At 46.9% G+C, this 27,797-nt stretch overlaps 1 protein-coding gene across 3 annotated transcripts in view; it reads right to left on the bottom strand.

Moving 5' to 3' along the window:
• The window catches only part of TMEM104 (transmembrane protein 104), a 43,882-nt gene that overhangs the window by 5,491 nt on the left and 10,594 nt on the right, over positions 1-27,797 (bottom strand). For 2 of the 3 annotated variants that reach the window (XM_065034885.1, XM_013367206.3), the window contains exons 7-9: positions 26,905-27,004; positions 26,025-26,133; positions 10,111-10,204 (exon numbers count right to left, since the gene is read on the bottom strand). In XM_065034885.1, the coding sequence (XP_064890957.1) occupies positions 10,111-10,204; positions 26,025-26,133; positions 26,905-27,004 (303 nt within the window). The remainder of the gene's footprint in view (positions 1-10,110; positions 10,205-26,024; positions 26,134-26,904; positions 27,005-27,797) is intronic. The other variant, XM_065034886.1, reaches the window with a different exon arrangement.

The raw sequence follows: 27,797 nt of genomic DNA, 5'->3' as shown, positions 1-27,797 counted from the left end.
TGACATCAGCTGCACAGGCTACAAGGAAGAGAAGGTGCCCAAAGCAACAAGCGAAACCAGGTGAGGCAGCGCTAGAAACACACTGAGATCCATCCTTCCCCTTTCGCTCGGGAGAGGTGAGCTGCCTCTGAAGCCAAATCCTGAGCTGGTCCTGGGTGAGGTGCAGCTGCAGAATTCTCACACCTCCTCCCCAGCACACGAAAGTAAATCTCCACCTGCTCTGCTCAGATTTAGCTATTTCCATCCCCCAGCCCACTCTCACCATTGGCTCTGCTGTCATAACCAGTGCTAACAGGTGCTCCTGTTCAGGGGAACCCCCAGGCTGGCACCCCACCCTCAGAGCATCTCTCCAGTTAGAGACACATGAGCCTTCTCTGCCCTGGCATGTGCCTTTCTGGTGGGGAGCACTGAAGGAACAGAATTCCTGTGGATTCCCTAAATGATGGATATAGAACTCTTTGGCTTAAGCAGCTAGAACTCAAAACCTTTCTTTTTCCTTCAATAATACTTTCAGAAATTAAATGTATTAAAGTGACAAGGCGTGATGATCCAACACCAAGATCTGAACTGGTTCTGCTCCCACCAAGGCAAGCTGTGCGCCTCCTGCCCCAGCACTGGAGCTCTGCAGATGCACGATCCTTGGGAGGGGAGGTGCTGGATAAACTGGAAACCTCCCCAGCACAATCCCAGCCCCAGAGAAGCCAACAGCAGCCCAGCCCTGAGGATTGTGTTTTCTCTCACTCCTGGAAGGGGAGAGCTAAAACCTTCACAACCCAGACTGATCTGCCTGTCCCTGGGAGGAGGCAAGCCCCAAAATGAAACTCTGAAACCTAGTTATGCTGGGTGATAAATCGAGATGAGAAGGAGATGACAGCCTGTGACTGACAGGCAGACAAGAGGCAGCACAGGATCGCACGGCACACACAGAGCTCCTGCTCGCACCCTCCTCCACCTCGGGAGGCTGAAGTCACAGTCCCACCGCACTAGTACAAGTCACCTACAGCTGCCACATGAACCGTCCAACAACATTCATTCACCACAAGGACCCCCACGAAGTCAGACACGGGTCCATAAAAAAAGCCTTAATCTTTTTCTCTATATGCAGGACACAGGACATAAGCAACATGCTCCTGGGATGAAACACCTTCACACACCATCACCAACAGCTCCCGGAGCCACAACGCGATGTGGACAGCGATGCCACCGTGGATTGTTAGTAGGTGACATGAAAACATTATTTTAAACCTTTGTTTCATACACGTGCCTAAAAAGCAACGGAGGGTTTTGCTTGTCCTGAGCTTTCAATAGTGTCAGACCCTTTCCAAACACACCACAGACACTTCGCAGCCAGCAAGGCACAGAGGACACTTCTCATCTTCTGTCCTCTGGAGGTCTGAGCACCCTTTTTAATGAAGGATGTAAGTGAAGCTGTGGGGGCAAAAAAAGGGGTATGCTGTAAAGGAAAAGCTGAGATGAACCTCATCACTGCTGCCCAATGGCTTCCCCTCCAGACCCCTCCTGTCTGTCCTGCTCAGCTCAGGAGATGCTGGTTTAGAGACAGGGCAGCTCTGCCGTGGCTCTTGCAGGAGGAAGGATGAATATGGATGAGCACGCATCCAAATAAGAGCACTCTGGGAAAATATGGGAGTCTGGGGATATTAAAAAATATGTTTTTGTGAGCTTTGATAGAAGCATAACAGAGCTGCAGAGAAGATAATTTAGCCATTCTAAGTTTAAGGATTGTTTTGCAGAGTCAGAGTAAACACCTTTGTAAATGAAAAATGCTGTTTTGTACAGGAGCTTCATCTCTTTGTAGAAAAGCTACTGCAGAAAAAAAGAAGTGCAAGACTGAAATATGTCCTCCTCCCATCATGGTAGGCTCTTGGAAGAATAAGTGATGCTCAGAATGAGTTTCTGGTTTAACCCTCCCTTGCACCCCTGGCAAGACACTCTGGTTTTAGTGTGTTCTACCTGGTGCCCCACACCTGTTTCTCTATTAACATGTGGATAATAATGGAGACCCTGAACTAAGCCATGCTGGGAGACAGGTTGTTGACCTTCAAACCATTGGTCCCAGTTAAAAGAAGGATGGTTTTACTGGCTCTAGAAAGCATGGGGGCAGACAGCCACAAACCAGGGATGAGCAAAACATTTATTGGGAAAAAAAAAAAACCCAACACAACACAAAGTTACGCGACAACCACCTGCATGTGAAGAGTCAGGTAAAATCAGAGGATGAACGATCTCACACACCTGTTCACCACAGCTCGAGTCACATCTTTTCCATCTCTGCCCTACTCTCATTCTTCTCCATCCAGGCAAGCCCAGTGAGATGACCACCATACCCACCTGCTCTCCTCCCAGGGATCCTGGGGGACAGTGACACCCCGCTGTCCCCCAAGCAGCCCATGCCTGGCTGCCCCACTACCCCATCCATTTGTCGAAGCAGCGTTGTGCTGCTGTCACATTTGTGGCAGGGCCATCCGTCACCGCCGGCTGACGGCGTGACAGAGCTTTCTTGTCGAAGCGGAGAATCAATATGCCAGGAAATAATGATAATGAATCACCCTTTCACAAGGCAATGCCACTTGCTTCCCGTTTCATACATTAGGTGGCATGATGGATTCCAAGAGGAGGACGTTTTCATGAGCATCCTGAGCCCACTCTCTTTGGAAGGAGGAAGATCTCTCCCCACCTTAACCTTGATCCTGATCCTCCATCACGTCGACACACAGCAGACAACTCCTGAACAGAAGAGCAGATCTCTTTCAGGAGAGGGGGGATAAAAACAAGAGCATCTGCTCTGTACACCCTGAGCAGAAGAGCATCGTCTCAGGACAGTCCTACTTTCTGCATCCTTACTCACCACTTGTGTTGGCTACTTCACTACTCGTGTCTTTCTAGGATGCTGGTGCCCCTGCCCAGAGCCAAGTGCCTTCTGTCCGTGTTTTGGGCAAGCTTAAGAGTCCACTGCAACTCTGGAACTGCCAGGCGTTACGGATGCTGTGGCATTTGAAGTATTAAAGCACGGCTGGAGTTCACTATTGCTGGCAGAACAAAGTATCTGAAATTAAGATATTGATTCTTAAATTTAAAACTCATTTACCCAGTTTCTCCTGCACAAGCTATAATCTTGTCACTTGTTAAAGACCTCCAGCTCTCTGTAAATTCCAGAGCAGCAAGTGAATAAATTTCTCCAGCCTTTGGAGGAGGTTGCTATATGAAATGACTGTAAAGAGGTAACATGAAAACCAAATTTGCTCCATCGGATGTGGGAGCTGGGGTAGTTAAGGATCAGACGTGGCAATGACAGCGCCTAAAACACCGTCTATAGGAAGATGAAGGATTTATGAGTGCAGAGACTGTGAAGAAGCAAGATGGATATGTTTGTAGAAGACAGCAATTCTCTGGAGAGAGACGTCAGAAGGAGAAGGGAAATTACTTCCCAGAAGAAAGGTATGAGCTAAAGTTGTGGGACATCAGTGTGGCTCCTCTAACGGAATGCAGGGACAGTGTTATGTCCCTGTCCCAAAGCCTAAGGCCAGGTCTACATGGCAGGAGACTGTTTCTCAAACAGCTGGGGAACTGTGGCCACACGTAGGGCACATTAAGATCACATAAGTGTGATACAGCTTATCAGGAAGGCGAGAAAAAGCCTCTTGGTCACCCTGTTTCCCAGATTGGGTGAGTTCATGCTGCCCCGGGCCAGGCAGAGCTCGTTCCTTCATCACCTGGGGCAGGGGTTGCTCTGTGATAACCAAGATTTACAAGTAGCCTCCCCTGCGGTGGTAGCCCCATCTCATCCCCGTCAGCTGGGCTCCAGGCATCTGCACACCAGTAACAGTTCACAGAGAGATAAACGGCTCTGTGCTCTGGTGTTTATCACGGATGCTTTATCTCGACATATGGGAAGGAAAGAGCAGCCAGCGAGGCTTGTTTGCTTGTGGTGGAAAATTACCCGCGCAGTTTATTGTCCTCTCTCCTCCAGCCACCTTTGGCAGGAGCACCATGAGGCCTCTGCAGCCGGGGCTCAGCTCTGAGCTCTGCTGTTTACTTGGTCTATTGGCTTTGACAGTTACTTCTCTTTCCCTATAAGAATTTACTCTTCTGTGAGAAGGAAATAACTCACACTTTGGTGTCACTGTGAGCCCGCGCATGCTTTGGAAAGCACTGGGTGCACAGCACCCTGTCCCATGAAATCCAGGTGCTCTACAGCCTCAGCTACACCTTCCCCATCCTGCTTTGGGCAGTTTTTATCATCTTCCTCCAACAACACACACTGAACAGACAGCAGCTTTCCACGCCACACACTCACTCTAAAAACCTGTGTGGGCACCATCACCCAGACCATTTTGCAGGGCTGAACGTGTCCTTACATTTTCATATCCCTTTCTCCAGCGCTCAGACCCATCAGTTCGTCTCCTGCTGCCTGGATGAAGTGTTCTTTTCAGGAACGTCAACTCCTCAGGCAGGATCTCAGTGGTCTTGTCCAGCGCCGCACGTCACCCTCCATCTGCATCTGAAGCTAACAAGGCTCTTTCACTCACACAGGCACCGCTTCACCCCACTGCCCCCCACAAACTCTACCGAAATGAGCTCCTCAGACGACAGCTCTGAAAGCAGGCACGACAGAATCACAGCCTTTTAACTAACTCTTCATAAATATATTCACTTCTCATAGTGAATTATTTACCCTGGGCTCTGGCAGCAGTTTTCTCTGCTCCAAAACGGATGCAAGAATATGAAGTAACTTCGGCGAAGAAGCTTGTCAGAATGAACATGCAACAGTGTCCTGATTTACAGCCCAGTCCCTATTCCTTGTCATTCTTGTACACCATGAAAGGAAAGGGGCAGAGATTGAACTGGTCTCTCCTTAAGCTGTTTGCAGTAAGCCCCATTTTTCATACAGAAAAGAGGCCACCTTGAGGACTGTCAACACCGGCGGACAAACCTCTCTGCAGGAGACTGGAAACACAGGATGTGCCGGTTCTGCTGAAACCAAGTTAATTTTTCTTCATAGTAGTTCGACTTTTCTTTTTAGTAACTAGCAAGGTCTTTTGTTTTGGATTTAGAGTGAGAATAATCTGATAACACCGCTTTTTCCCTGGGATAGAGTTCATGTTTTCTTTCCAGTAGCTGGACTGTGTTCTTGAGTTGATCTGAAAAGAACACAAGAACTTTACTGATATTTTGGCTGTTGCCAAGGAGACCAAGGACTTTTTCAACTTTCCAGCTACAGGTGCAAGCAGCAGCTTGTTCGCTGTGAGATGGGCTGGGTATCGGTCACCAGTTGGTGAGAGCAGCTGAATTGAGTATCACTTATTTTGTATATATATATTTACACAATTATTACTAGTAGTGAGGTGGTCTGAGACCAGTTCTCTGCAGAGAAGTGCTGAGGGGTTCTGTAAAGAGCAGGATTCTTGTAGAGGGAGCAGAAATATCAGAGAAATGAAGAGCTAAGGGAAGTCAGCCTCAGCAGTGTGCTCTGGAGAGCCCTTTCCTAGAAGTCTTCTACCATGTACTTTGGAAGGGGATGGGACAGGAGGGAAAGGGGGAGAGAAAAAAAAAGCTCAGCAAACACTCCTTGGCTATTCTTGTCATTTTTTCCCTCCTTCTTAGTGACCAGGGGAAAGAGCCAGGGGAGAGATCTTATTTCTGGATATGTAATTGTGAGATCGCAGTTTGGGCAGAGCTGGGAGTGATCCATCTCGAGGGCTACAGTAACTTGAATTGACATGGTATGATCTGCCTGTGCTACAGGGAGAGAGAACTGAGCCTGCAGCAACCAAACTGAGAAGTTTATTCCTCTTTTTATTAAAATACAATACTTTCTAATAACTACCATACAGCATCAGGAACAGCACATAGAGCAAATGTCCCACGTGGGAGCTGTCTGGGAGCATTTGCCAGAGACTATTCAATAAGAGCAGTGATAATCATGCTACCCATGTCTTTAAGGCCAACAGTCCTCACCTATAGAGCCAGGCATCTCGGGCTGCAACAGGCTGCAGTTAATCGGGTTAGCTGCTTAATACACAATAGCCCAATGTTTGCAGCTGAGCTGCACCAAGCCCTGTCCTTTTGTTATCTTTCCTAATCCATATCCTTTCCCATGATGCTGCTAGACAGTTATTATCCAATATTATCCAGTAATAAAGAGGTAGGGCTGTGCCCAAGTGAGCTGTGTCCCCTCTGCTTTGAGAAGCGCACCAGACTTGGCCGGCTCAGTCCCTTTTGCTGTGCTGAGCCCTCCAGCAGCTCACCCCCAACACCACCTACTTGTTCAGGACTGGAGAAAAGGCAGAAAAACAAACAAACAAACAAACAAACAGCTATATATTCAAGTTTCTCTAGGGAGCAATCCATCACCACCGCAGATTTAAACCCTCCAGGAAAAAAAGAGCCTGAAGTCCAAACAGCAGAATTGAAAATACCAACAGCTCTAATTTCTTGATGGCTTACTTGGAGATGCACTGTTCCAAAAACCTTGTAAGAGACCTGGAAGCAAGCTTCAAAAACAGTAAAGGACTTGGGCTAACAACAGCCTCACACTTGCAAGGCTGACATGGAAGGCAGGAAAGAGTTTCAGTTTGGGGAAGGCAGCCTCCCCATTCTGAGGGCACAATTCACCCTCCTGAGGTCTTTACCTGGGCACCCCATCTGGGCCCTGTCTCTGCTCCCAGTATCCTCACTCAAGAGCTGGGCGAGCCAACAAGGTTTTAGCCCTAACTCAAATCAAAGCTTCACCTTAAGGACCATTACCAGGATTTAAAATAAGTGATCTTCCCTTTCCCTAGAGAAAGGGCACAGACGACAGGCACCCCGTAGCACCCATCAGGGCGCTTGTGCTCTGTCTGCCAAGGCAGTTTGGACACATGAAGGAGAGGGCTGACAAAGCAGGTTGAGGAGCAATTCCAGTTGAGAAAGGGGTGAGAGCTTGTGTGGGCAAACCCCTACACACCCACCAGAGAGCCGAGATCTCTAAGCACAGATAACCCAGCAGACCAAGTGCCGACTGCTGCACTGAATTTAACTGCTGGCACTCGCCCACGTGAGGCGGCAAGCAGTTCTGCACCTGAGTGTGTATGCTGTGACTCTGCAGAAGGTTTAGTGGCTCTGGAAGCCCCCTCTGTGCCACCCACTGCACCTGGAGACGCAGATCCACGCTCTGTGCTCCTACCAGTCCTGACAGGGAGATGCCTCGCCATGCCGGCTGTGTTTCCAGATGAGCTCTCCGCGTTCCGCAGGCCCAGATAAGCGGAGCCCATCTGTCTGGGGTCTCCAGCCGTGCAGCACTTGGGCTTGCAAGCTCCTTCTTCAACTTGCTCATTTTAGAGACTTCAGAGGTGCCAGTCCTGGCACCTTTATCCTGGGAGGTAAAAAACAACCAGATGAAGGGCTGATCCCTGCTGCGTCCCCATGTTCTTCAAACTCGCCCATTTTTAATTTCTAGTTCACATGTCAGAGTTTAAAGCTGAATTTTTCAGAGACAGAATGAAATTTTTCTTGTCCATGAGGTGTGGAAAGAGACCGCCGTAGGCTTTGTTAGCTGATGTGCTTCTTGCGATGAGCACGAGGCTCTGGAAAGAGGCGAGTGACATTTGATTATCACTTAGATCAGGAGAAAGAGGAAAAGCAACTTTCAAAGGCAAGGCTGACACTGTTAAAAACACCGGCAGAAATGACCTTCACACACAGCGAGCTCTCCCCGCTGCCAAGAACCATCCTCTCAGACACTGTCATACGAATTACCAGTACACCTGGGGCAGTGTAGCTTTACATCAGCTCCGAAATCCGGGGGCTTTTCACCCGGCTGGGGAAAAGGCTGAGTCCTGGAGTAGGCACGTTGCAAAGCCTGTACTGACCTCCCCGCTCATCAAGTAGGCTCGGTTTTTTCAAATCGTGATGCAAAGGATGGGTCAGCTTCCCACCCATAGCAAGCACAGGTAAGCTGAATAAGCCACTGTCCATGTGGGAGGTTTCTACCCAGCACAAACAGGCTGGCAGCTCCGGTGTTCAGCTCTGAGTGCTCAGCAGAAGGAGAACCACCTTGACATGGCTAAAAACAACTCAAGGAAGATGAAGAAAAGGCACAGATTATAGCAGGACAGAGAGTCCACATCTGGCCATTGGCATTCAGGCAGAACAAGTTCAGGAGACCACAAAACAATAGCCAAGACCATTCTGTAGGATCTAAGCTCTCTAAGCACCAACAAAAGATCAATCCGCGTTTAACTCGCAACCCTGCTTTTGGAGGAGGGGACAGTGGTGATGTGAGGACATGGGAGAAGCCAGCTTGACAAATCTCAGCAGTACGGGATCCATCCTCATTCCGGAATCTGCAGCAAGAGCTTTTCTCTGCTCCCTGCATCACATGCCTAGGTGATAAATCGTCTTTCCTAATAAATCTATCCCTCATTGTACACATACGGAATCCGTTGCTCTGAGTAGCCACTGAGGTGCTGTCAGGGTCATTAAATATCATTATCTGGGGCGGCTGTTCCCTGGCGTGCTGACGCAAGAATCAATCAGGCTAAAGCATGAATTTCCTCTACACTTCTCCAAACACTGCCTTTGTCCCTCTCCATCAAGCGATGAAAAAGAGAAACAGTTTTGCCTCTACGCCAAGGTTTAGCAATCCTCAAACTGGAAGGAGCCAGCTATAGGGAAACCAACGGCAGATCAAGCAGGCGTCAGGTTGTCACACAGATAAGATGAGATCTGACTGATGTCTTTACCAGGAAAGAGGAGGCAGGGTGATTGGAAACAGGCCAGTGAGCTGAGCAGAGATTACTCTTTTAAAAAAAAGAAAAAACCCACACCGAAACTTTATTTAATATCCCTTAATGAGATAGCCTCTTTCTCTGAAGAACATGGGGGCTTTCAAACCTTTTATGTGCTCAGACAACAAAAGGGAAAACAGACACTTGGGATTTTCACACCATCCAAGGTCAGAATTCATTAACTCCAGATGTACAGCATCTGAGACTTGAGGGTTTAAAATCCAACCTCATTTTGCTGGGTGACAACTGCTTAACCCCATCTCAGATGTTCTCCAGAAGAGAGGATCTCCGCTCCTCCGCAGTGACTGCCAGCCACTTCCCAACAGGATCACAGGCCTCTGAACTCACACAACAGGGTCAATGCCCAACCAAAGTCAGGTCAAGTATGTGTGTGTCGTGGGAAACAGCTTGAGAATCAGCTTTTCTTCCTGTTCCAGGTCAGTGATAGGCACAAACACAGATAATTCTGTGCTTAAATGGTCTAGACCCATGAACCAGGAGACGGTTAACCTGCAGAAATGCTGCTGGTGCTGTAACATCCCCTCTGTTAGCCCTGAATATCCGTTACACTGTCCAGGTCACACAGAATGAGACAAACCTCGACATAAGCCTCTGTAACACACACAATGCCCTCAGCCCTTAGGGGCATGTACACATGCAAGTCAGATGTGAGGCAGCTAAAGCTTTGGATGAGAAAGGCACTGCAAAAAAAAAATCACAATGTCTTATTTCCCTTAAGGGAATTATCTGTCCTCCCAGAAGTGCTTGGCAGTAAGATTTTGGAGAGCACTCATGAGAGCGGAGCTTCCCAACACCACCACAGATTGGTTTGGGGGTTTCCAGTGCAGCACATCCTATGCTAAAGCAAGACTCGGGGGAAAAAAAATGCAAACAGATGATAAAACTAAGGGTGGAAAGTCTGACAGAGGTGCCTTTTGTTCTCAGAACAAAACAAAGATAGTTCAATGTCTGTTGAACACATGCTGAGAGAATGAGAAACTTACTGCTGAACAGCGACTGGTGGGTATCACACTTACCCCCCACACAGGAGACTCTTCCAAATTACTTCTGCCTCGCACACAAACCAGATTAAAAATTCATCTACCAGCTCATGTCTGATTGAGGACAATTTGTTTTGTTTCAATCAGAAGTTTCAGACTAGAACAAAAATCCTCTTCCTCAAATATTTATCAGGCTTAGATAATCTTCCTCAAAGAGGTTGTTTTGACAAGCAATTGCTTCCAAACAGGAATAACTTGCCAAAAAGATGCATTGGTGGCGTGACTCAGATTCCATCTGTGGTAAAGAGGTGGCCAAGACTCACCTATCCACCTCATGAGGGACGTCATGATTTGAAGATACTTGGTCTTCTGCACATTGAAGAAGGTGAAAGGACCCAGGAGGAGAGTGAACGCTGCCTGGAAGGACAACGAAAATACGCATTAGGTTAAAACCCAGAAATCCCGCTAGTAAGACGAATTTATCAGTAAAGCAAAGCTCGCCTTGAAAGTTCACCTCCAGACACGTCTGTTTGTCACAGAGCTTTCTCTGCTGCTTAATTTTGCATCTAGGTTGGCTGAGACACGGAGGGTCAAGCAAGCTGCTCGGTATCAGAGAACATGCCTCGGGCAGCAGGAGAGCACAGGATCCTCCTGGCTCCCAGCCGCTCGCTATCACCAGTACAGCACGCCTTTCCCAACACATTTCAGTAAAAGCTCTCAGCACAGCCTTATGGAACATTAAATATTAAATTGTGGCCTCTTTGCCCAGGTACATGCTCAGTTTAGGTCTGGATAGCAATAGCCGTGACCAGTCTGCTTGCATTAGTGTTGACAGAGCAGCTTGGGGTGTCCCAGGCTTCACGATGATAAAGCCAGGTCTGCCCAGAATGGTTTTTCCAATGATTTCAGTTGCTTGTTTTACAGCAGGGAGCTTATAGTGTTAACTGTTGCCTTGGAAGCTGAAAACCTGTGCAACGTGAGGAAAATCAAAAAGACACTCACAAGAACAAACTTATTTCAGTGTGGAAATTAAAGACACTGTAAGTGAGAAGAGATCTTTCTTCACTGCCCTCTTAGATGTGTACTGAGACCAGGGTTTCTTAGCGAACTAAACTGGGGTATGCTGCAGTACCTATCTGTTGCACCTTTTTCAGCTGGGTTGCAAAATGTAACAAACAAAGCTGGAAATGAGGACTACACAGCTTCCCATGCCAGTTTCTTCCAGCACGCTCCTACAGCACACAGGGCAACTGTGCTGCCAGCCCGTGCCCAGAGCAGCCGTGTCCCGGGCAGCACCATCTGAGATCTACCTGGTCCAGATAGAAAAGGCCTCACTGCAGGAAGACAACAGACCTTGACTGAGGTCTGAATATGAACTGAGAGAAGCTACTTGCAACAGGAAGACAAAAATGGGTGTTCCAGGAGAGAGTCCTGCCCGTCATCCATGGGGTGGCACGGGCTAGCGATGTATTAGCAGGTCCAAAAGCTGTAAGGAAGCAGAATCTATAGAGCCACAGCACACACTGTGCAGATTTGTTGAGTAACCCAAAGGGATTTTAAAGACAAATACTCAACATTAATATTTACACATTGCTCTTTTCCTTGACTTCTTAAAGCAGTTCCGAAGAAAGGTGTCACCAGAAGGGAAGAACTGGGACTCAAAAGGGCAGGCTGTGGAGCCTCAAGGTCCCTGTCGACCCCAACAGAGTCAGTGACAGAACAGAACCCAAGCTATTTTAAGACTAGTACAACCCCAAGAAACCCTTTTTGAGACAGCTTCAGAATATCTGCAAGGCAAATTGGAAATGCCTTGCATCACAAGTATTCTCGAACGACCAAAGTAAACCCAGAAGGGGACCGGAGGAGAGAACCCTTGGTTTCACACGTCGCTCGGTCAAGACATGTTCTGACCTACGGCCATCATTTACACCAAGTCTTGTTTTTCTGCTGGGGGAAAAAAAAAAAGAAAGCGTGCACAGAATTCAGATGTGTGAAGCAATTGAGGATCCTTGGAGGAAACACCGAAACCACACAGAATACAACACAGGCATAACCAGCAAAATTAAGAAGTAAAACAGCCGTAATAGTTGAGACACTTTGAGTTTTAGCATAGAAGCAAACCAGCCATTTACAAGTATTTTTTACTCTTCTCCCTCTTGTTCCTTTTTTCTAACCAAGAGCTTAACTCTACTCTCTGCCCTCTGCAGATCACCACTCTGTCCTAGAATAGTGCACAAACCCCAAAGGACTAAATAAACTTTAGTCTAAAGAGAGACGTAGGTTAAGGACCCACAGCAAATCAAGTAGACACCAAGTCTCTTACAGGAAATTATTCTCAAGTTTGTGACTAATATCTTTGATCCTCCCCTCCCAATGCAAACACTGCACAACACAACCTCCCTTCAAATCGTGTTAATAGCTCATGCGTCAGAAAGAGCGGAAACAAAGAGAGACGGACGAAGGATGGTGGTAATTAAGGAACAGGTGTCTTCTGCAAATTAGAATGCACCGGAACCAATTGGCAAAGCAGCACCTCAAACCATGGCAAGGACTGACACAAGATCGCTGAGCACTGAAGCAGCTGGGTCCAAAACCTGGATTTGTCTTAAGCACTGAGGAAAGGACCATGTTAAGGTGGATATGGGGCTCTGTTGCTGAAAAGCATCAAAAGTGTCATTAGGTGCTGGGTGTCTTGGTGTCCTACATGCTCCCGAACTTCTGGAATTCTGCTGGCTGTTACACTCCACTGTCTGCAGTTGTTCTCCAGCACTCAGAGCATCTTAAACAATCCATTGAGCAACTCCTTCAACTCTGCCCTCTGTGAGCCTGACTACTCATGGGGAAGAGACACAAGTCATGGTGCCTGAACAGTTGGATTCCCCTCCCGTCCTTTAAAATGATTAGTGTCTTCTGTTCTTAACAAGATCCTGGAGCTGGTCCAAAGGAATAAAGTGAGAGATGAATTCAAATGCAATAGAAATGTATTACCTTTTCCACTTGATGCCTATTAGCAAACCACGATGGATGTCCACAGATCAATACAAACGATGCTAAGGCCTGCAATGAGATGAGGCTGCCCTGCTATGCAGAGATTTGTGCCAACCACTTTTAGAAAGGGAAGACACATCACACACCGGACTGCCTGAGGGGAGAAAGGTAGGGCAGAAAAGGACATTAAACAGCCACATTAACATCACTTCAAAGTGAAATTGTGTTCAGCTCTGTGGGATGGAGCACAGGCCGGGAAAGAGGGATCCGTTCCTTCCCAATAATCAGGACACAAGGGGCAAGTCCCTGGATTAGAGCTAATTTCATCATCAACCCTCAGAAGAGTCCCAAGACCAGGAAGCCTGTTTAAAAACACATCCTCAAAAGGATGGGAAGAGGCCATGATGCTTAGAAGGAGGATCTCTACTTTCTCTACCTCAGTGTGCCAGACACCTAAATGCTCTTCCGACCCATTAAGTTAATTAGTTTCATAACTTCTCCCTAAGGAAAAAGTAAGCCCAAATAAGCACCTCAGACATATACCCAAACTTTCCACCTGATGTTCTGCAAGCTCAAGTCTCCCCCAGAGGGATATAATTTACAAAGTGCTTCATTACACGTGCTATTCAAACAATCCAAAACCTACACTGAGAACTGCACAAGTCAGCCCTGCCAGAAATCAAATATGCAGAGCTCCGGCACATCAAAAAGCTCTCCCAGGTTTTCCAGTTCACCTCTTGAGCTAGCTGAGATGACTTCAAGGAGTTTATCATTCTCTTCCTAAGCTTCAGCAAATTAACTCAAGGCAGAACGAGCATAGTCTACTTTGATTAAAGATTTTTCTACTAATGAAGTGACTTTCCATTAGAAACAAGCAGGCGTACATGGCTGATTTATTGTTAAACTTAAGCAAGGTAAAGAAATCCTCCCTTTGGCTAAGAAAGAGCATCAGATCTATCAAATGCTGTTTATATTCACAGGATGGCAGAGAGAAACCTTTACTGTGTTTTTGCACACACTGGCTGTTAACAGTGGTTCCCTAATTTCTCTCCAAGCTCCTCCATTAAATGGGAAAGGCCAGACAAGTCATCAGGCTTGCTGCAGAGCCCCCACACAGCAAATAAATGGAAAAAACGCAAAATTCTTTACTTTTTCTTCCTTTCTCACGCTGAAAACCAGCACAAAGACCCATCCTGAGAACGACCCAATAAAACCAGAATTCTTCTGGCTTTTACTGATGTTTCCAACCAGAAAATTTGAAGCCAGGGAGTGTAGAGGAAAGAACAGCAGCTTGTCACCCCAAATCCCACCCTGCCCGGCAGCCTAGCAGGGGTTACCAGCAGCACATCAGTTTGCTCTGCCCCTGGGAGGGTCTTCAAACCCATCCCTCCCACCCAGCCACGCCACAACAGCACAAGCACCAAGGTCTGGGAGCTCCCCTTAGCCAGCTACTCAGCAAACGCCACTTCCCCAGCCTCGGCACCTGTCAGCTTTTAGTATTTCAAAGCGAAAAGTAGGCTGGTCAACTCAAGTCTTCTTGCCACAAGGGAAACTAGCTGGGGCTTACCGTTGCCTGCAATGTATTTCTATATATTTCTAAAAGTATATTTTATTAAAGCTCTTATGTTAAAACTCGGTTACATAACCTCGTTTATTGGCTTATCTGACAAAAGAAAAAGTATGACGAAGCGTTAATAGGACATCTGGCTGGTTTTATCAGCTTAGTTTCAGCCAAGAGGACCCCCAGGAGAGCTCTCACCCGCTCAGTGGTGGCCAGCTGATGCCAAGAGTCTCTCAGACCATTTAAAGATGCTTTAAGCCGGTTTGAGGGCTCTATTGACTGAACAGGTTCTTTACTGACCTGAAGGGTCCATATATCACTCTCAACCAGTACAGTTCAATAGCTTTCATCTGCTTCCCAGCATGCGGTGTTCACAGAAAAAGCCAATACAGCTCAGGAAGCGCAATTAGCATCCCAAACGCAGCTGATTCATGTATTAGATGCAGTAGTTACAGCATTACGGCCGGTGCCTGCATACATTTGCAAGAGGACCATCCGAAAACCAGCTTCATCCCTTACTGTCATCACAACTCGCTTGTTTTCATGCTCTGCAAATTCATCTGTAAGAATTGCATCAGTCTTCGGTGCTTGCTGAGTAGTGAATTAAAAACAGTAGCTACTGTTTCTTGCTGATTCAGAGCCTGGAAACTTTCAGACAGGTTGAGCAGAAGCAGGATATTCACCTGATCAAAGTGAGGATTAACCTTGTTAAACGCAGCAAATACACCAGGAGCACAGCAAAAAGAGTTGGAGAGTTTTTGGATAAATGCATTTGTGTGGCACAGGGCTATCATACCAATGCAAAATCAATAAGTCTCAGATACGGGGCAAAGCATCCCTCAGTTTTAATATGAAGATGGTAAAGAGATGTTGTAGTGCTCTCTCCTTAACTATCTCCCTTTGGGCATAAACCCCATCTACCCTTCCCTTTCCTTTTCTCCTCCTCCCAGCTTTACTCACCCTCATTCAGAACCAGAACTCACCCCAAACCAAATCCTTCCTTGGCAGCTCTTGCTTCCCCTGGATAGAAATGCCAACATCCCACACAAAGTTCATTTCAGGACAGTATCAACTCCACCTCTGCAATATTGATGATCATTTGATTTCACAACTGTTGAGCAACAGTACCTCTCCCCCGCAAGACAGTACAGCAAACAACCCTGCTCTAATGGGGAATAAGCTTGACATTTTAAAAGAAAGATACTGATTTAACAACACGGATCGCTCTTCTTCACAGGCTTTGCAACCTTGGCTGTAAAGCTGAGAGTTGAGTGTTTTATACAGGGGTACGGAGCATTCCCATAGCAAAGCATGATACCGACAGGACGAAGCACCTCCCAGAGGAAGCTTTGCCTGATTCAGTGCTCAGTCACAAGGAAAGTCTCCTTGAGCACGGCAGGAAAAAGCAGACATTTCATACACGCTCTCAGGAGTGGCAATTCTGACACCCGCTCTGCTTCTGCAAGACATCCCTGAGCTCAGAGCTATTTCACAACCCAGATGAGCGCTAGAAGGCACAGACAAAACAATACAACAAAACCAGACTCTGCAAGTACGGCAAACAAACAAGACGTTAAGCAAGGCAGGGACTGGCTGACCTGTTCCCACCTCAGGTACTCTCCTCTAGAGTATGTCGAAAGAGACATCTAGGAGATAAAACCCAAAACCGGAACTTGATTTGCCAGCACTGACACGGGTAAGAGGTTTTATCCCTGGCTGGAAGTTTGAACCAGACCTATCGTCTTCAGAAGAGCAGTGTCTTACAAACTGGTGCTCCTATTTGCATCCTCAGAGAATTTTTAGGGCTGACTTAGAAATATTAAACGCAAACTGCTTCCCCCACTCCTGTCTGGGACTCCTGGATAAAGCAGGCAGAGCTTTGTAACATTTCAGAGCTACCTGCAGCTTCACCAATACTCACCTGCAGCCTCTGGTAGCTCCTCTGCACCCACTTTGAGTCATGGCAACTGCTACATGATCCTGCAATGGGCTCCAGTTGCTCATGCCAGGGCCTCAGTGTTTTTCAGCTAAAATCCATCAAGGGGATGGGGTCTTGAGTGCAACACGGTGTCCCCTCTGCCACCTCTCCTCCCCTTCACTAGGGTGATGAGGCCACATTTCTCTCCAGCATGAGCTCATATCTCAAGCTAGAGAGAACCAGATGGCACATCAGTGAGGGCGGCAATCCAAGCATTCGTCGGTAAAGCTTTACCCCTTGCAGTGGACAGTACAAATATAAATATATGAAAGGAGTCTGATTGTTCAGGAAGGAGCTGTTTAGAGAGCTGGAAAAAGAAATAAATAAAGCTGAAGATGCACAGCTTCTCAAGGCTGGAGGCAGGGCTGCAGCAGGGGCTGTGCTGATAGGCAGCAAGTTATCAGCAGACAAGCGATAACAAAGCTCTTAAAGTTGGTTGAAAAGAGATAAACCAGCAACAGAACAAGAATTGCTCAAAGAAGTTGCGAGGCAAGAGGGATTTTAACCTCCAGATCCCCTGTAGAGTCAGAAAGTCACAACGGACGGAAGATGCAACCGCCAGACATCCCATAAGGAATATTTATAGATAAAGAAACAAGGGCAGTTACATCTGCTGCCACAGCAGCTCTGGTGATTAACGTGCCGCTCTCGGGACACCTGGCAGAGGGTTAGAGTCATAACTCACATGCAGCACGTCGCTGGCATGACGGAGCCCTCACCCACCTCTCGCCCAGTACCCTGAAGCAGGGAGGAGGCATCTCCCCAGAAATCGGACCTCAGCTGCTGCCAGGATGGTTTTCACCAGCAAAGCGAGTGGCGTTTCACCCACCCGCACCCACGGAGCTGCTGCCACTCACAGCTCCTATGCCACAATGCTCCCAGCGCTTCTTCCAAATGGAAAACCTGCAAGAGATGGAAAGAAGCGCCTGTGCCCCCAAAGCTACTTTGTTTAGTGAATCTGAGTATGATCTAGGGATTTTCAAAGGTTCTAGTCCATCACTAGTTTATGGGAGCTTGCTTTTGACTGCCCACCCAGCAAACCAGTGTACTTGTCCCAGCTGATGTCCCTGCAAGCTTTGATCTTGCTGGGCACCCAGCACACCAAGGACCAGCCACCAACTGAGCAGCCACCACATGCTGGGAGGCCAAGGCACAAGCAGCACATGGATGTCAAGGCAGTACCGCGGGTGCTGCTCTCCTCTTCCCACCCTGACTCAGGGCCACAGTAGTTTCTGGAGCCAACCCACCTCTGAGCACCAGGAACTTCCCATTTTGGAAAGAACACCTTGGAAAACCAGCTCTTCCTCCTCTTAAAGTGAAGAAATACGTGTACAAAATGTTTTCAGAAAGTCATTCGGTGCAAGGATTGCAGTCTCTGGCATGCCTGGGGTGTGCAGGATTGCAGCCAGCGGAAAGCTTGCACTCTCCGGGGTAAATACATTTCCATTATCATTTTTCACAACAAGAGAAAGATGGAGGCCAGCAATAACCCTGAGGTGACTGGCATCTAATTTTTCATCATTGGAGTATTTATGGCACAGCCATTTGCAGCATCTTGTAATCACTTTACCGCCTCCTTGACCCTTGGCTCCCCCTTATTCTGCATCTCCTAATTGCATCTGAACAAGCAGGAGGGAAGCAGCAAAGTGGATGGATGCAGGAGAGCTGAACGGTTGGCTTGAGAGATTTGGAAGGACAGCAGAGGAGTTGCAGAGCCAGGTCTGGCTGTATCCCCCCTACCAGCTTGCTCTGACCTCCCTCCTGACACTGGGTAACCTTGAGGAGTCGTCCCCCACCTCCCTAATTTATTAGCATGGTATGAGAGATTAATGAGTTCCTTCCAAGAAAGTGTGAAGGCATAATGGTTATACACAGACACTGCCCCAAATTCCTGCATATTCATAGCCTCTCCTGGCAGGATATTGGCAACTCCAACAATATTTCTATTGACTACAAAAGCCCCAGGGTGAGACAGCATAAAGCGAGGGAGACGTGGATGCACCGAGGACCCTGCAAACGTGTCAAGCTGCAAACTGCCAGGGTCGGGAGGTACTTGGGTCCAGCAAGGATAAGTGTTCCTGGCAGCCACTAACCCCTTGTCTGCCACTACCACCACGTCTTTATTTTTCCCCTACAAACTTCTCAGTTGAGTTTCACATGATTTTTCAGCTGCCTGGAGAACGTGATTTCAGCATCATTCCCTCCACTGTGTCAGGCAGGAGTCGTCCAGAGGGAAAGGAAATGTCCCGCACTTTGTAATGACTTTGCAGCAGCACAAAAGTAAGCAAAGCCCCGTTGCTTGGGGCTAGGGGGGAATCTGCTTGTTCGCAGCCTTCTCCTGGACACCAAACTGGTGCAACAGGGAGATCAGCTCTGCCTGAGAGCATTACACCGACTCCAACTTACAAGATAAATCCCAGCTGCATTATTTGTATTTATAGCCCTGCTTACAGAAGCATGAGCCACGTGTGGGATTTGCTGATGTAGTCCAAAAAAATCCACATTTTTGGACAAGAGCATGAGTGATCTCACCCAGACACAAACTGCAATTTAGGAGGGCGTTAAGAAGTTTCAGACTTATTTAGGAGTTTAAAGAAATACCAGTGTGTTCAAACCTCTTCCTTCCACAGCCTCAGGTAGTGTTCAGTGTGGCATAACTGCACGGTTCTGCAGCCCTCGTGCTTTCTACCTGTATATTAAGGAATTAATGATAATTTCAGGGGAGGAGAGATCAAGGCTGCTCTCTTACTCAATGAAAACGCTGATGCGAATCAGGCAGGCAGCAAGGTCAGACCTCTGTTTAAAAACAAAACTGGTGTTAAAGTACCGGACAAATTACTGGAAAATACGTTGTTGAGAAATAGGTTGGTATTGCATCTCCCAGGGGAGTGTTTAGCTGACTTAACAAGTCTTCTCCAATTCTGGTTTCTGGGATGCTGTCACAAAATAACACTGCGCAGGGGAAATGCGTTTATTACTTTTTCCCCTACAAAAGTGTTCCAAAACTGAAAGATCTGTGAGTCTGCTGGAACAGTCTAGTCCAAGAAAGGGATTTTAAAAGGCCATTTTTAAACCTTTACAACTTGTATAGTGTGTGGGTGATCACAAACAGATGTCAGTTCTGATACCTGCCCTGTTCAGCAGAGATCAGTCCCCAATATGAAGAGAGAACAGTGCTTGGCTGCCCAGATGAGTTCACCCCAAAGCATGGTTTTATTTAGGAACAGGAGCAGCCTCTCAGCCTTACTGGGGTGGCTTCTCTGGGCAGCAGGGGCTGTAGTTTGAGTCAAATAAACAGTGTTGGTGCGTTCAGAACTGCAGGAAGTGCACAAAAGCAAACAGATATACCTAGAACAATTCCTCTGCCCAATTTGTTGAGCTGGCTTGCTTCCGTGGTTCATGCCCACCATCCATCATCACATAAGCCAAACCAAGCTCTAAAATATGCAGGATGCATTTCTATGGGGAAGCCAAGTGCATCTGAGCTCACTGATGGCCTCTGCCCATCACACCAGCTTCCTTTTGCTTAAGGGCTGGTAGAAGCTGGAACACATCTGGCCAGATGTACAACCAGCAGAACAGCAGCTCTCCCTTCCACACAGCCCCTGCCAGCCCACTGGAGGTGGCACGGGGGAAGGATTGGCCGGAGGTGGCACGGGGGAAGGATAGGCCCTTTGGAAAAGCTCAGTGGCCAAGTGACAGCACAAGCCAAGCTCCACTTCTCATTGTGAAGTGAACAGGCAGATCTGTGCAGAAAACACATTCCAGTCCCCTGCACTATTGATTTTCCTGTGAAAAGAGACAAGCTAATCCTTTAAACTTAGTTGCTGCAATCCGTGGTCTTGCAGTTGCTTCACTATTGTACCAAAAGCTCGCTCTCCCACCCAGCCCTGGCTGCAGGGAGCCTTGTCTTCTGGCTGATGTTTCTCTTATTCAAAATGCAACCAGTTACAAGGAAAGCAAGAAAAAAAATAAATCACACATCAGAAGGTGAACTCCAGCTCTTAGGTCACCACTACAACAAGTTTATATTCCACTTTCACAACACCACGCTACTTCTGCCTCTCCTCCTGCCAGGTCAGGAAAAACCTCTTATTCCCAAGGCCCATTATTATCTGAAGGAACTTCCTTGCATTAGGAAACACGAGGGGTGTGGAAAACTCCAAAAGAGCCAGTTATTCTGTCACAGGCTTATGACGAGTGAGCAATTGAAAGAATTTATTGACAAGCCCACAGAAGATGAATGGACCAGGATGAAGGAAGCAGGATTTATGACATATTAACAAGGCCTTGTGCCAATTTCAACCTTATTAGTTTCACAATAGCAAAGCTGAGAATTGCCTTCCCATCCCACATGCAGGCACCATTTATTTTAAACGAACTTGGCTCCTGTCCTTCTTCAACCACTTCAGAGCAAAGCAGCAACTTAACTGACCTTACTTTTTGGAAGCTGACGAGAGGCATGAGAAAACTCCAATCAGCCCCTGAGACTGGGCTTCTAGCCAAGCAAAGCTGTATTTCAGAGGCACCTGTAACAAACAGTTAAAGCTACTGATATTTATGCTTAACGCAGTGCTAATTCCTCTCCTGCCATAACAATAGCTCAAACCCTCAGGTTTCTGTACATACAGAAATGGCACAATACTCTGGATCCTCAAGAGGCTTCTCCCTGTTTTGAAGACTTTCAGAACTGGATCTATACACAGCAGTAGCAGCTGCGGATTTTGTACATTTGTTTCTACTTCCTTATCAATATCATCATAAAACGCATCGGACCATTTGTGGTAGGGAATATAATGCAATACCTTTGGCAAGAAGGTCTTACCATGAATAACTTCTTACGAGGTACATGCTAATAGTGCCCCAGTCCTGCTGCATCTTTAGTGTAAGCTGGGGTAATCTGCAACACAACAATGCTCCACTTAAAGCAATTTATTTAAATAAGACAATGGCTTCACACCAGCAGGGTGAACTTCCATCAGCTTTCCTTCCTCTCCCCAGCTCATCCTGGGAGCCCAGAGCAAGCACCCCAAACCTTCCTGATTGATGTGCTGGGAAATCAGTGCTCCCTGCTCCAGACACCTGCCACTGGAGCAGCCACCTTCCCCACCACTGGCTCTCTAGGTCTCTAGACACTGAAGCCTGTAAGAATAAATATCCAGTGGACAGCAGCTGTGACCCATTTATTACCAGAGGCTGCTGCACGGCAGAGGAAAAGCAAACCCAGGTGTCCTTGGAAGATGTGCTCTGCTTGCAGCACCGCTACAGCTCTGATTCTCCAGCACGCAGCTGGCTAGAGACAGCTTAGATTGAGCATGGATGGATGTTCAAGTACCACCATGAGAGCTCCCCTCATATCACTGTCGGGAGGTAAACAATAAAACAACAAAAAAAAGCCACAAAGAAAGCCTATAGAGGCCAGAAGGCAACCCTGAGCTGGAGCCACAGACGGAGAGGCTACAAGAGCCTCATGAACTGAACAAGCTGATAAAACTGCCCCAGTGCAGGGAAACGTATCTGGAGGTACGTTTACCCCGAGCAGGCTGGGAACAAGGAATGTCGCGGAGGGAAGCAGAGCACGTACTACCAGCAGCACAAACCTGGTGCTCCAGCCCGGAGCTGGGGAGGACCGGGAAGGCAGCACCATGCCAAGGCAAACGGGATCTACATCAATGCTTATCAGTTCAGCCTTCGCATTTTGCCGATTAAGTTCTGCTGGCACCAAGCAATCGTACGTGTCCTTATACCACCCGCTCACCCCCCTGCGCAGCCTCCCGTGGCCGCAGCCCTTCCAGTCGCTGGGTATTCTGATCAGAGCGTCGGGCTGGGGTGACATTGTCCCCTCCTGAAGAGGGACGGCAAGCGCCTGCAAGCTCGCTCATTTTATTCACTGCACAAGCACGTTTCCAACTGGGATAATCTCCATTAAACCATCTGCGCTCCCCTCTTCGCCCGGCCCGCACCCGCTGGGCTGCCTGCGATACTGCAGCATCTGTGAACCGGGACAAGCGGATGCCGCGTCTCTTTCCCAATCAGCTAAAAAACCAACAGAGACGCAGACAGAACAGATGCACCTGGTAGCTTTGACGTGCTACCGAGCCAGGCTACCAGGAGTACCTGTGCCAGTGCCTCTTCTGAAAGGCGTTCGGCTCCTCCTGAGAATTTAAGCCATTTCCTCTCTACCATGGGAACACACTGTGCCCCAAACTGCCAGAAGAGGAGGGCTGGGAAGAGACGAGAGGTTTTAGCTACAACGGCTGCCCTGGTGCAGAAGACAAGTGCTGTTTGCCAGGTCATGAATGCATTTTGGATCAGACTCTCCGCATGGCTGCTGATCCCCAGGATTTAATCTCTTATTTACCTCAGTATCTGCTTTCTAGAAACAGGGACTATCATGTCCCATTCCTACATCACTGGAAGAGAAAGACAAGAAAGTGCTATGAAAGATCAACACTTAAATCCACTGGCCCTTGCCCGCAGCCTGCGCAGCAGACATCCAGCTGACCTTAGAGAAAACATGATAAAATAACTGCAATGACGTGTGAATTCAGCACGGAGAGAAGTCGACCCTGTCCTTAGCCTTGCCATCGAGACAGCCCAGGGACTTGGGAGTCACTTCATGACAGCCTGGTGACGGATCTGAAGCGAAGATAGAAAGCCATCGATCTGCTTTAACTGTAATCAGTGCTTGCCTTCAACAAGGTCGCTGGGCCATCTGACGCTTGCCTTTCCTCCAGCCGATGTGTCCTGCGTGGTCTTGCCCTTGCAGCAATGAACAGTAAAGCTCGTCTTTTAAACCTCCCCGGACTCCTATGGTCCCAAAGAGGAGGCAAATACCAGCAGCAAGTGATGGGACAGGAGCAAAAGTCTATTTCAATATTTCCTGTACTTGCCTTCACTCATTTGTTTTGCAAGTCTGTATTTTCCAAGGCTATTTACAAACAAGAAGTGAGATAACCATTTGTTCAGACAAAGGTTAATGGGGGCCTAGTGGTCTCTGAAGACTCTGCAGTCACACTTAGGTGTGAAATTCTGGAGCAGCAATAAAGATGCTGCACAGACAAGCAAGTCTCAAGAGAAGAATTTAATCTGTCTAAATATTCTCATTATGTACTTAGTTTTCAGCTTCCATTCACAGTGATCAGAGCAGAAACAGCTTCCAGAGGCCTTTTTGGACAATAAACCGTGAAACAGGATTTTTACATCAGTCATTATTCCCTTCTCCACCTCCAGCTCAAAAAGTCAATGTCTGAAATGTTTTTTGTTGAAAAGATGACATAGCATTGGGAGAGAAAAGAGTCGACAGGAGGAAGGCAGCACAGATCTTTGGCAGACTGGCTGTACTTGGCACAAGAGAGCTCCCATTGGCACCATCTTCCCAGAAAATCTCAAATAGATTATTTCTCCTGGTAGTCCAAAAAAAGGCTTTCTGTGGGGTCATGCACAGTGTAAGAAATGCAACACTATATCCAGAGACCTGCTTCACTGGAACAGGCAAGACGTTCCAGTGAAAACCATCCATCTTGCTCCTAAAAGTCACTTAAACCTAAACACAGTACTAAGACGAGATGAGAAAACTAGAGGCAGGCATGTAGGACAAAAAGGCTGATCCAAAAACTCAGCTGCTTTCTTCTGGGATCGCGGTGTCCATCTGTCCCCTTGCCACAGGGGAACCTAGCCTGCGAAAAGAGACCTTGTTTGTCCACTGAAACGTGGAACCTAAATTATTCCAACAAGCAAGAATCCAAAAGAAGAATAAGTCACGAAAACAAAGCACGTTCTCTAGGAGTATGATCCCCCGGGACCAAGAGAATAGCTATGCTCTGGATGCATCTCATCCCCCTTCACTTTCACGTTGCCGTTTTCCCTTCAGCTTTTCAGCTTTCCTTGCATGTTCAAGACGCAAGAAGCTTGAACAAAATTTGTAGAGATAATTACAGTGTTTTGCTATTAAATTTTTTTGCTTGAAGTCAAGCAACTTACTCCCCTGGCCCTGCCGTCTGCATTTTCCGCTCAGAAAGTTTAAGAGCTTTAACTACTGGTCACTAGTTGTCCACATGAAATATTAACCAGCACAGTCACTTCCAAACTTGAAGACAGTGTCAGCACTGTGGTCGGAATGTTTTATAAATTATTACACTTCTTCTTCTCTAGGGAAGTCATCATCACCTTTGTTCTCTGGAGAATAAAACCACATGGGTCAAGCAGGGAGTGGGACCAGCAGAGCTGGAGGTAGAACCAGTTCCAGTTTACTCCCCTGCTCATCCAGTAAGAAATATTAGAGAGACCTTAACAGAAATCTACAACTTGGACACACAGCAGCCTCCTGAAATTAGTGACTGTGGGAACCGTCCCTCTCCAGTAACCCACTACGGACTGGTACATTCTCCCATAAACAATCCTTCTCTACTTTTATGGGGGAGCAGAGAAAAGCTCTGAAACCATCATCTCAATTACTGAGCAGGGATTAATCACCACCAAAGACTTTGCAGATATTTATTCTCCAAATCCACAAGAGGAGAAAAGCAGAGGGAAAAGCTCCTCTGAGAGTTATGTACACAGACGGCAAGTCTAATGCTTACACAGTCTTAATTTTTTTAATTTTTCAAGTCCTAACTACAATTATCTTCATGAATTATAGACATAATATCTGAGACATGCAGGCAGTAATTAATGCATGTCTGCCTTTCTGACTAGCTCCTTCTGCTGGGTCAGGGAGAGTTATTGAAATTCAGGAAGGAAATCTTCAATCTTCTGGAAGTTTTAAAGAAACGTACCAAAACACAATTTAATAAAGCAATAATATTTCTCTTAAATAATTAACTAGGCTTTGACATTCACTAATATTGCTGAGGCCCAGCTCTTACTTTTGCAATAACGCTGGAACAAGCACAGTCAGGGATGGGATCCACTGCAGGTCCAAAATGTACTACGGCAAAATTGCTTCAAATAGTCTTTACCCCGGATTTCTTTGCACACACACAGCCACCTTCACTCTCTTTTTCTTAAAATCCTCACTGAGACCCTTAACAGAAGCCACACCATGCAGCACTTGCGTAACTCTTCTCATTTTGCCCTACTGACACCTGTCTCCAGGTACAAGCACTCAACTCTCCCCAAGCTCAAAAGAAGCAGCGTTTATCATCCTTTGGGGAAAACCTTGGTTTCAGAGCAGAACCACAGCACAGTAATAGATGCAATAGACAATCCTAAGCCAGACAGAAAGCTATTACTGAAGCAGCATACAGCACTGGATGTTGTTTAAGTGGGCTGTTTCCATCATCTCTCAAAAAGCAGATTCTCCTGCAGCATAAATAGTTTTATTCACATGAAGAATGCACTCACGAGAGCTTAATATACTCCGGTATATTGACAACAATTACCTTAAAGCAAGAATTACTTAGCCAGCCATTGTGCCTTTGGCAAAGACATATCACCTGCTTAAGCAATAAAAAAACTGAACAACAAGACAGACAGAACTTTACTTAAACTCAAAATCATAAGGATCTTTCTGATGGCAACCAAATTAAAACATAGCCACGTCACTGAGAATAGACAGGGGGTATTTGGCCAAAAAAGTCAGACTGAACCAAAAGCTTCCCACCTCTGCTGTTCACTTGAACCACATGATCTCTACAGGAAAAAAATCCCTATCCACTAGAAGCAAAGTCTGAATGGAAATAATGGTCGTCCCAGTCTCAGAAACTCACCAGGTACAGTCTGTAAGCATCGATACGTCGAATTGGCCCCCAGCACTTGTCCGTATCGTTGTACTTTGTGCCATCTCCAACACTGCATGAATGGTTGCCAATGGCACTGCTGGGAAAGGATGGAGAAACAAAAGATAGTAATTAACTCCTAGTGGATGTTTCCCATCTCTCCTGCATTGAAGAAAGGAGAATGATCAGAGACCCAAAGTCTCCATTCCTCCTCTCCCTCCCTGAAAACTCTTCCTCCTTATATTTTCTGGACTGCGTAACAGAGCAAGTCACTGAGCACCATACATTTAAAGGCAAATTCTTGAATCACTTGCAGTAATTTACAAGTTTGGTCATTAAGTTCACAAGTTTAGGCCATACAGGTTTTCCATTTCCAAGACATGAGTCCAAATCCAGTCCAGCCCAGATCTGATCAAACCAATCTCTCTCATTATCTGTTTCTTTGAGAAAGGAACTGGTCTCAGTTCAGAGTTAAGTCCAGGTAAGGTCACCACTAGCTGGTCACAGGGTGGGTAAGCATCACTCCTCTCAGCTCTTATCCACAGAGACAGAACAGCTGAAATATTGCATAGAATATTGCAATCAAACTATCAAGCAACAAGTCCAAGGTGTGCAAGTGCTGAAGCTGGAAGTACTTGACACCTGAAGACTCATCTGAAATCAGGTCAGTTGCTTTTCAGGCAGGCACTCAGGTGGCAAATACAAAACAACCTCACCTTCCCACCCACAAGCGATGAGCCGCCCTTGAGTCATTTCTCAGCTCTGTTCTTCACAAAGTAGAGCTGATCCCAGTCAGACTTATCACCCCATCAAATCCCCAAGCCTGCTCTCTCCTCTGTTAGCACGCAACCCCGCAGCAGGACACACTCACCAGGTCACTTGCATGAGAGAGACCGGTACAGCTGCAGCGTAGATGGCCAGGTCTCCGTAGAGGTAGATTATTATGCAGAAATAGAAGAGGTTGACACCCACTGCAGGAAAAGGAAATATTGTACAGGGACAGCAGAGCACACAGGGACTCTTGAACTCTGCACTTCAAACACACAAAGCTTTTCCAAAGTCTTAAAAATAAATCATCATTTGACTCCGTAGTTTACATCTTTCTGCAGCAAACTCCACGCAAAGGTCACAGCAGCAGCCACAGGCAAACAGGTACCTGATGCTGACAGACTTGCTGTGAGCACAGCTTGACAAACAGTGAAACGAAAAGATGCTTTTAGTCCTCTGCCGATCGCAAACCCTCTGCTTGCAAACCTGCGGGACCTTCTCGTGGGGGATTTGGCCCTGCAGAGCTCAGGGCCCACAGGACTGACCAGAGCCGCTTTGGGAGATTCCCCACCATTAGCAACCTGAGCCAAAGTTCCAACCTGCAAAGCTTTAAAACCGTTTCCACAGCCCTCTTAACACCTCACTGATGCAGTCTATGCTGTTCCTGCCCCATACTGTTTTCTCGGGTTCCTGGGTTTCCTTTTTTTTTTTTTTAAAGCTTCCCTTGCCTTCGGCCATGAGGTTAAAAAAAAAAACACAAAAGTTTTACACAATTTAATTGGGTACACAGAACAGATTTACTGGGCTACAATAAGACACCGCTGTGAAGGGCTAAAATCAGCAGGGTTAAAGAAATCTTGATGAGACCCCAGGATTCTTTTCTTCCAGATAAGTCAGTATAAATCTCACTAAGGAAAAACAAACTGGAACATATTTTAGTGCAGAGACAAGTGAGCTACAAAAAAAGCCTCAGATTTGTTTCATTTAGGAAGCTGA

Source organism: Columba livia, chromosome 18 (genome assembly GCF_036013475.1).
Source record: "Columba livia isolate bColLiv1 breed racing homer chromosome 18, bColLiv1.pat.W.v2, whole genome shotgun sequence".
Classification (NCBI taxonomy): Eukaryota; Metazoa; Chordata; class Aves; order Columbiformes; family Columbidae; genus Columba; species Columba livia.
The sequence above is the reverse complement of the archived record's forward strand: the minus strand, read 5'-3'. Positions and strand labels throughout refer to the sequence as shown.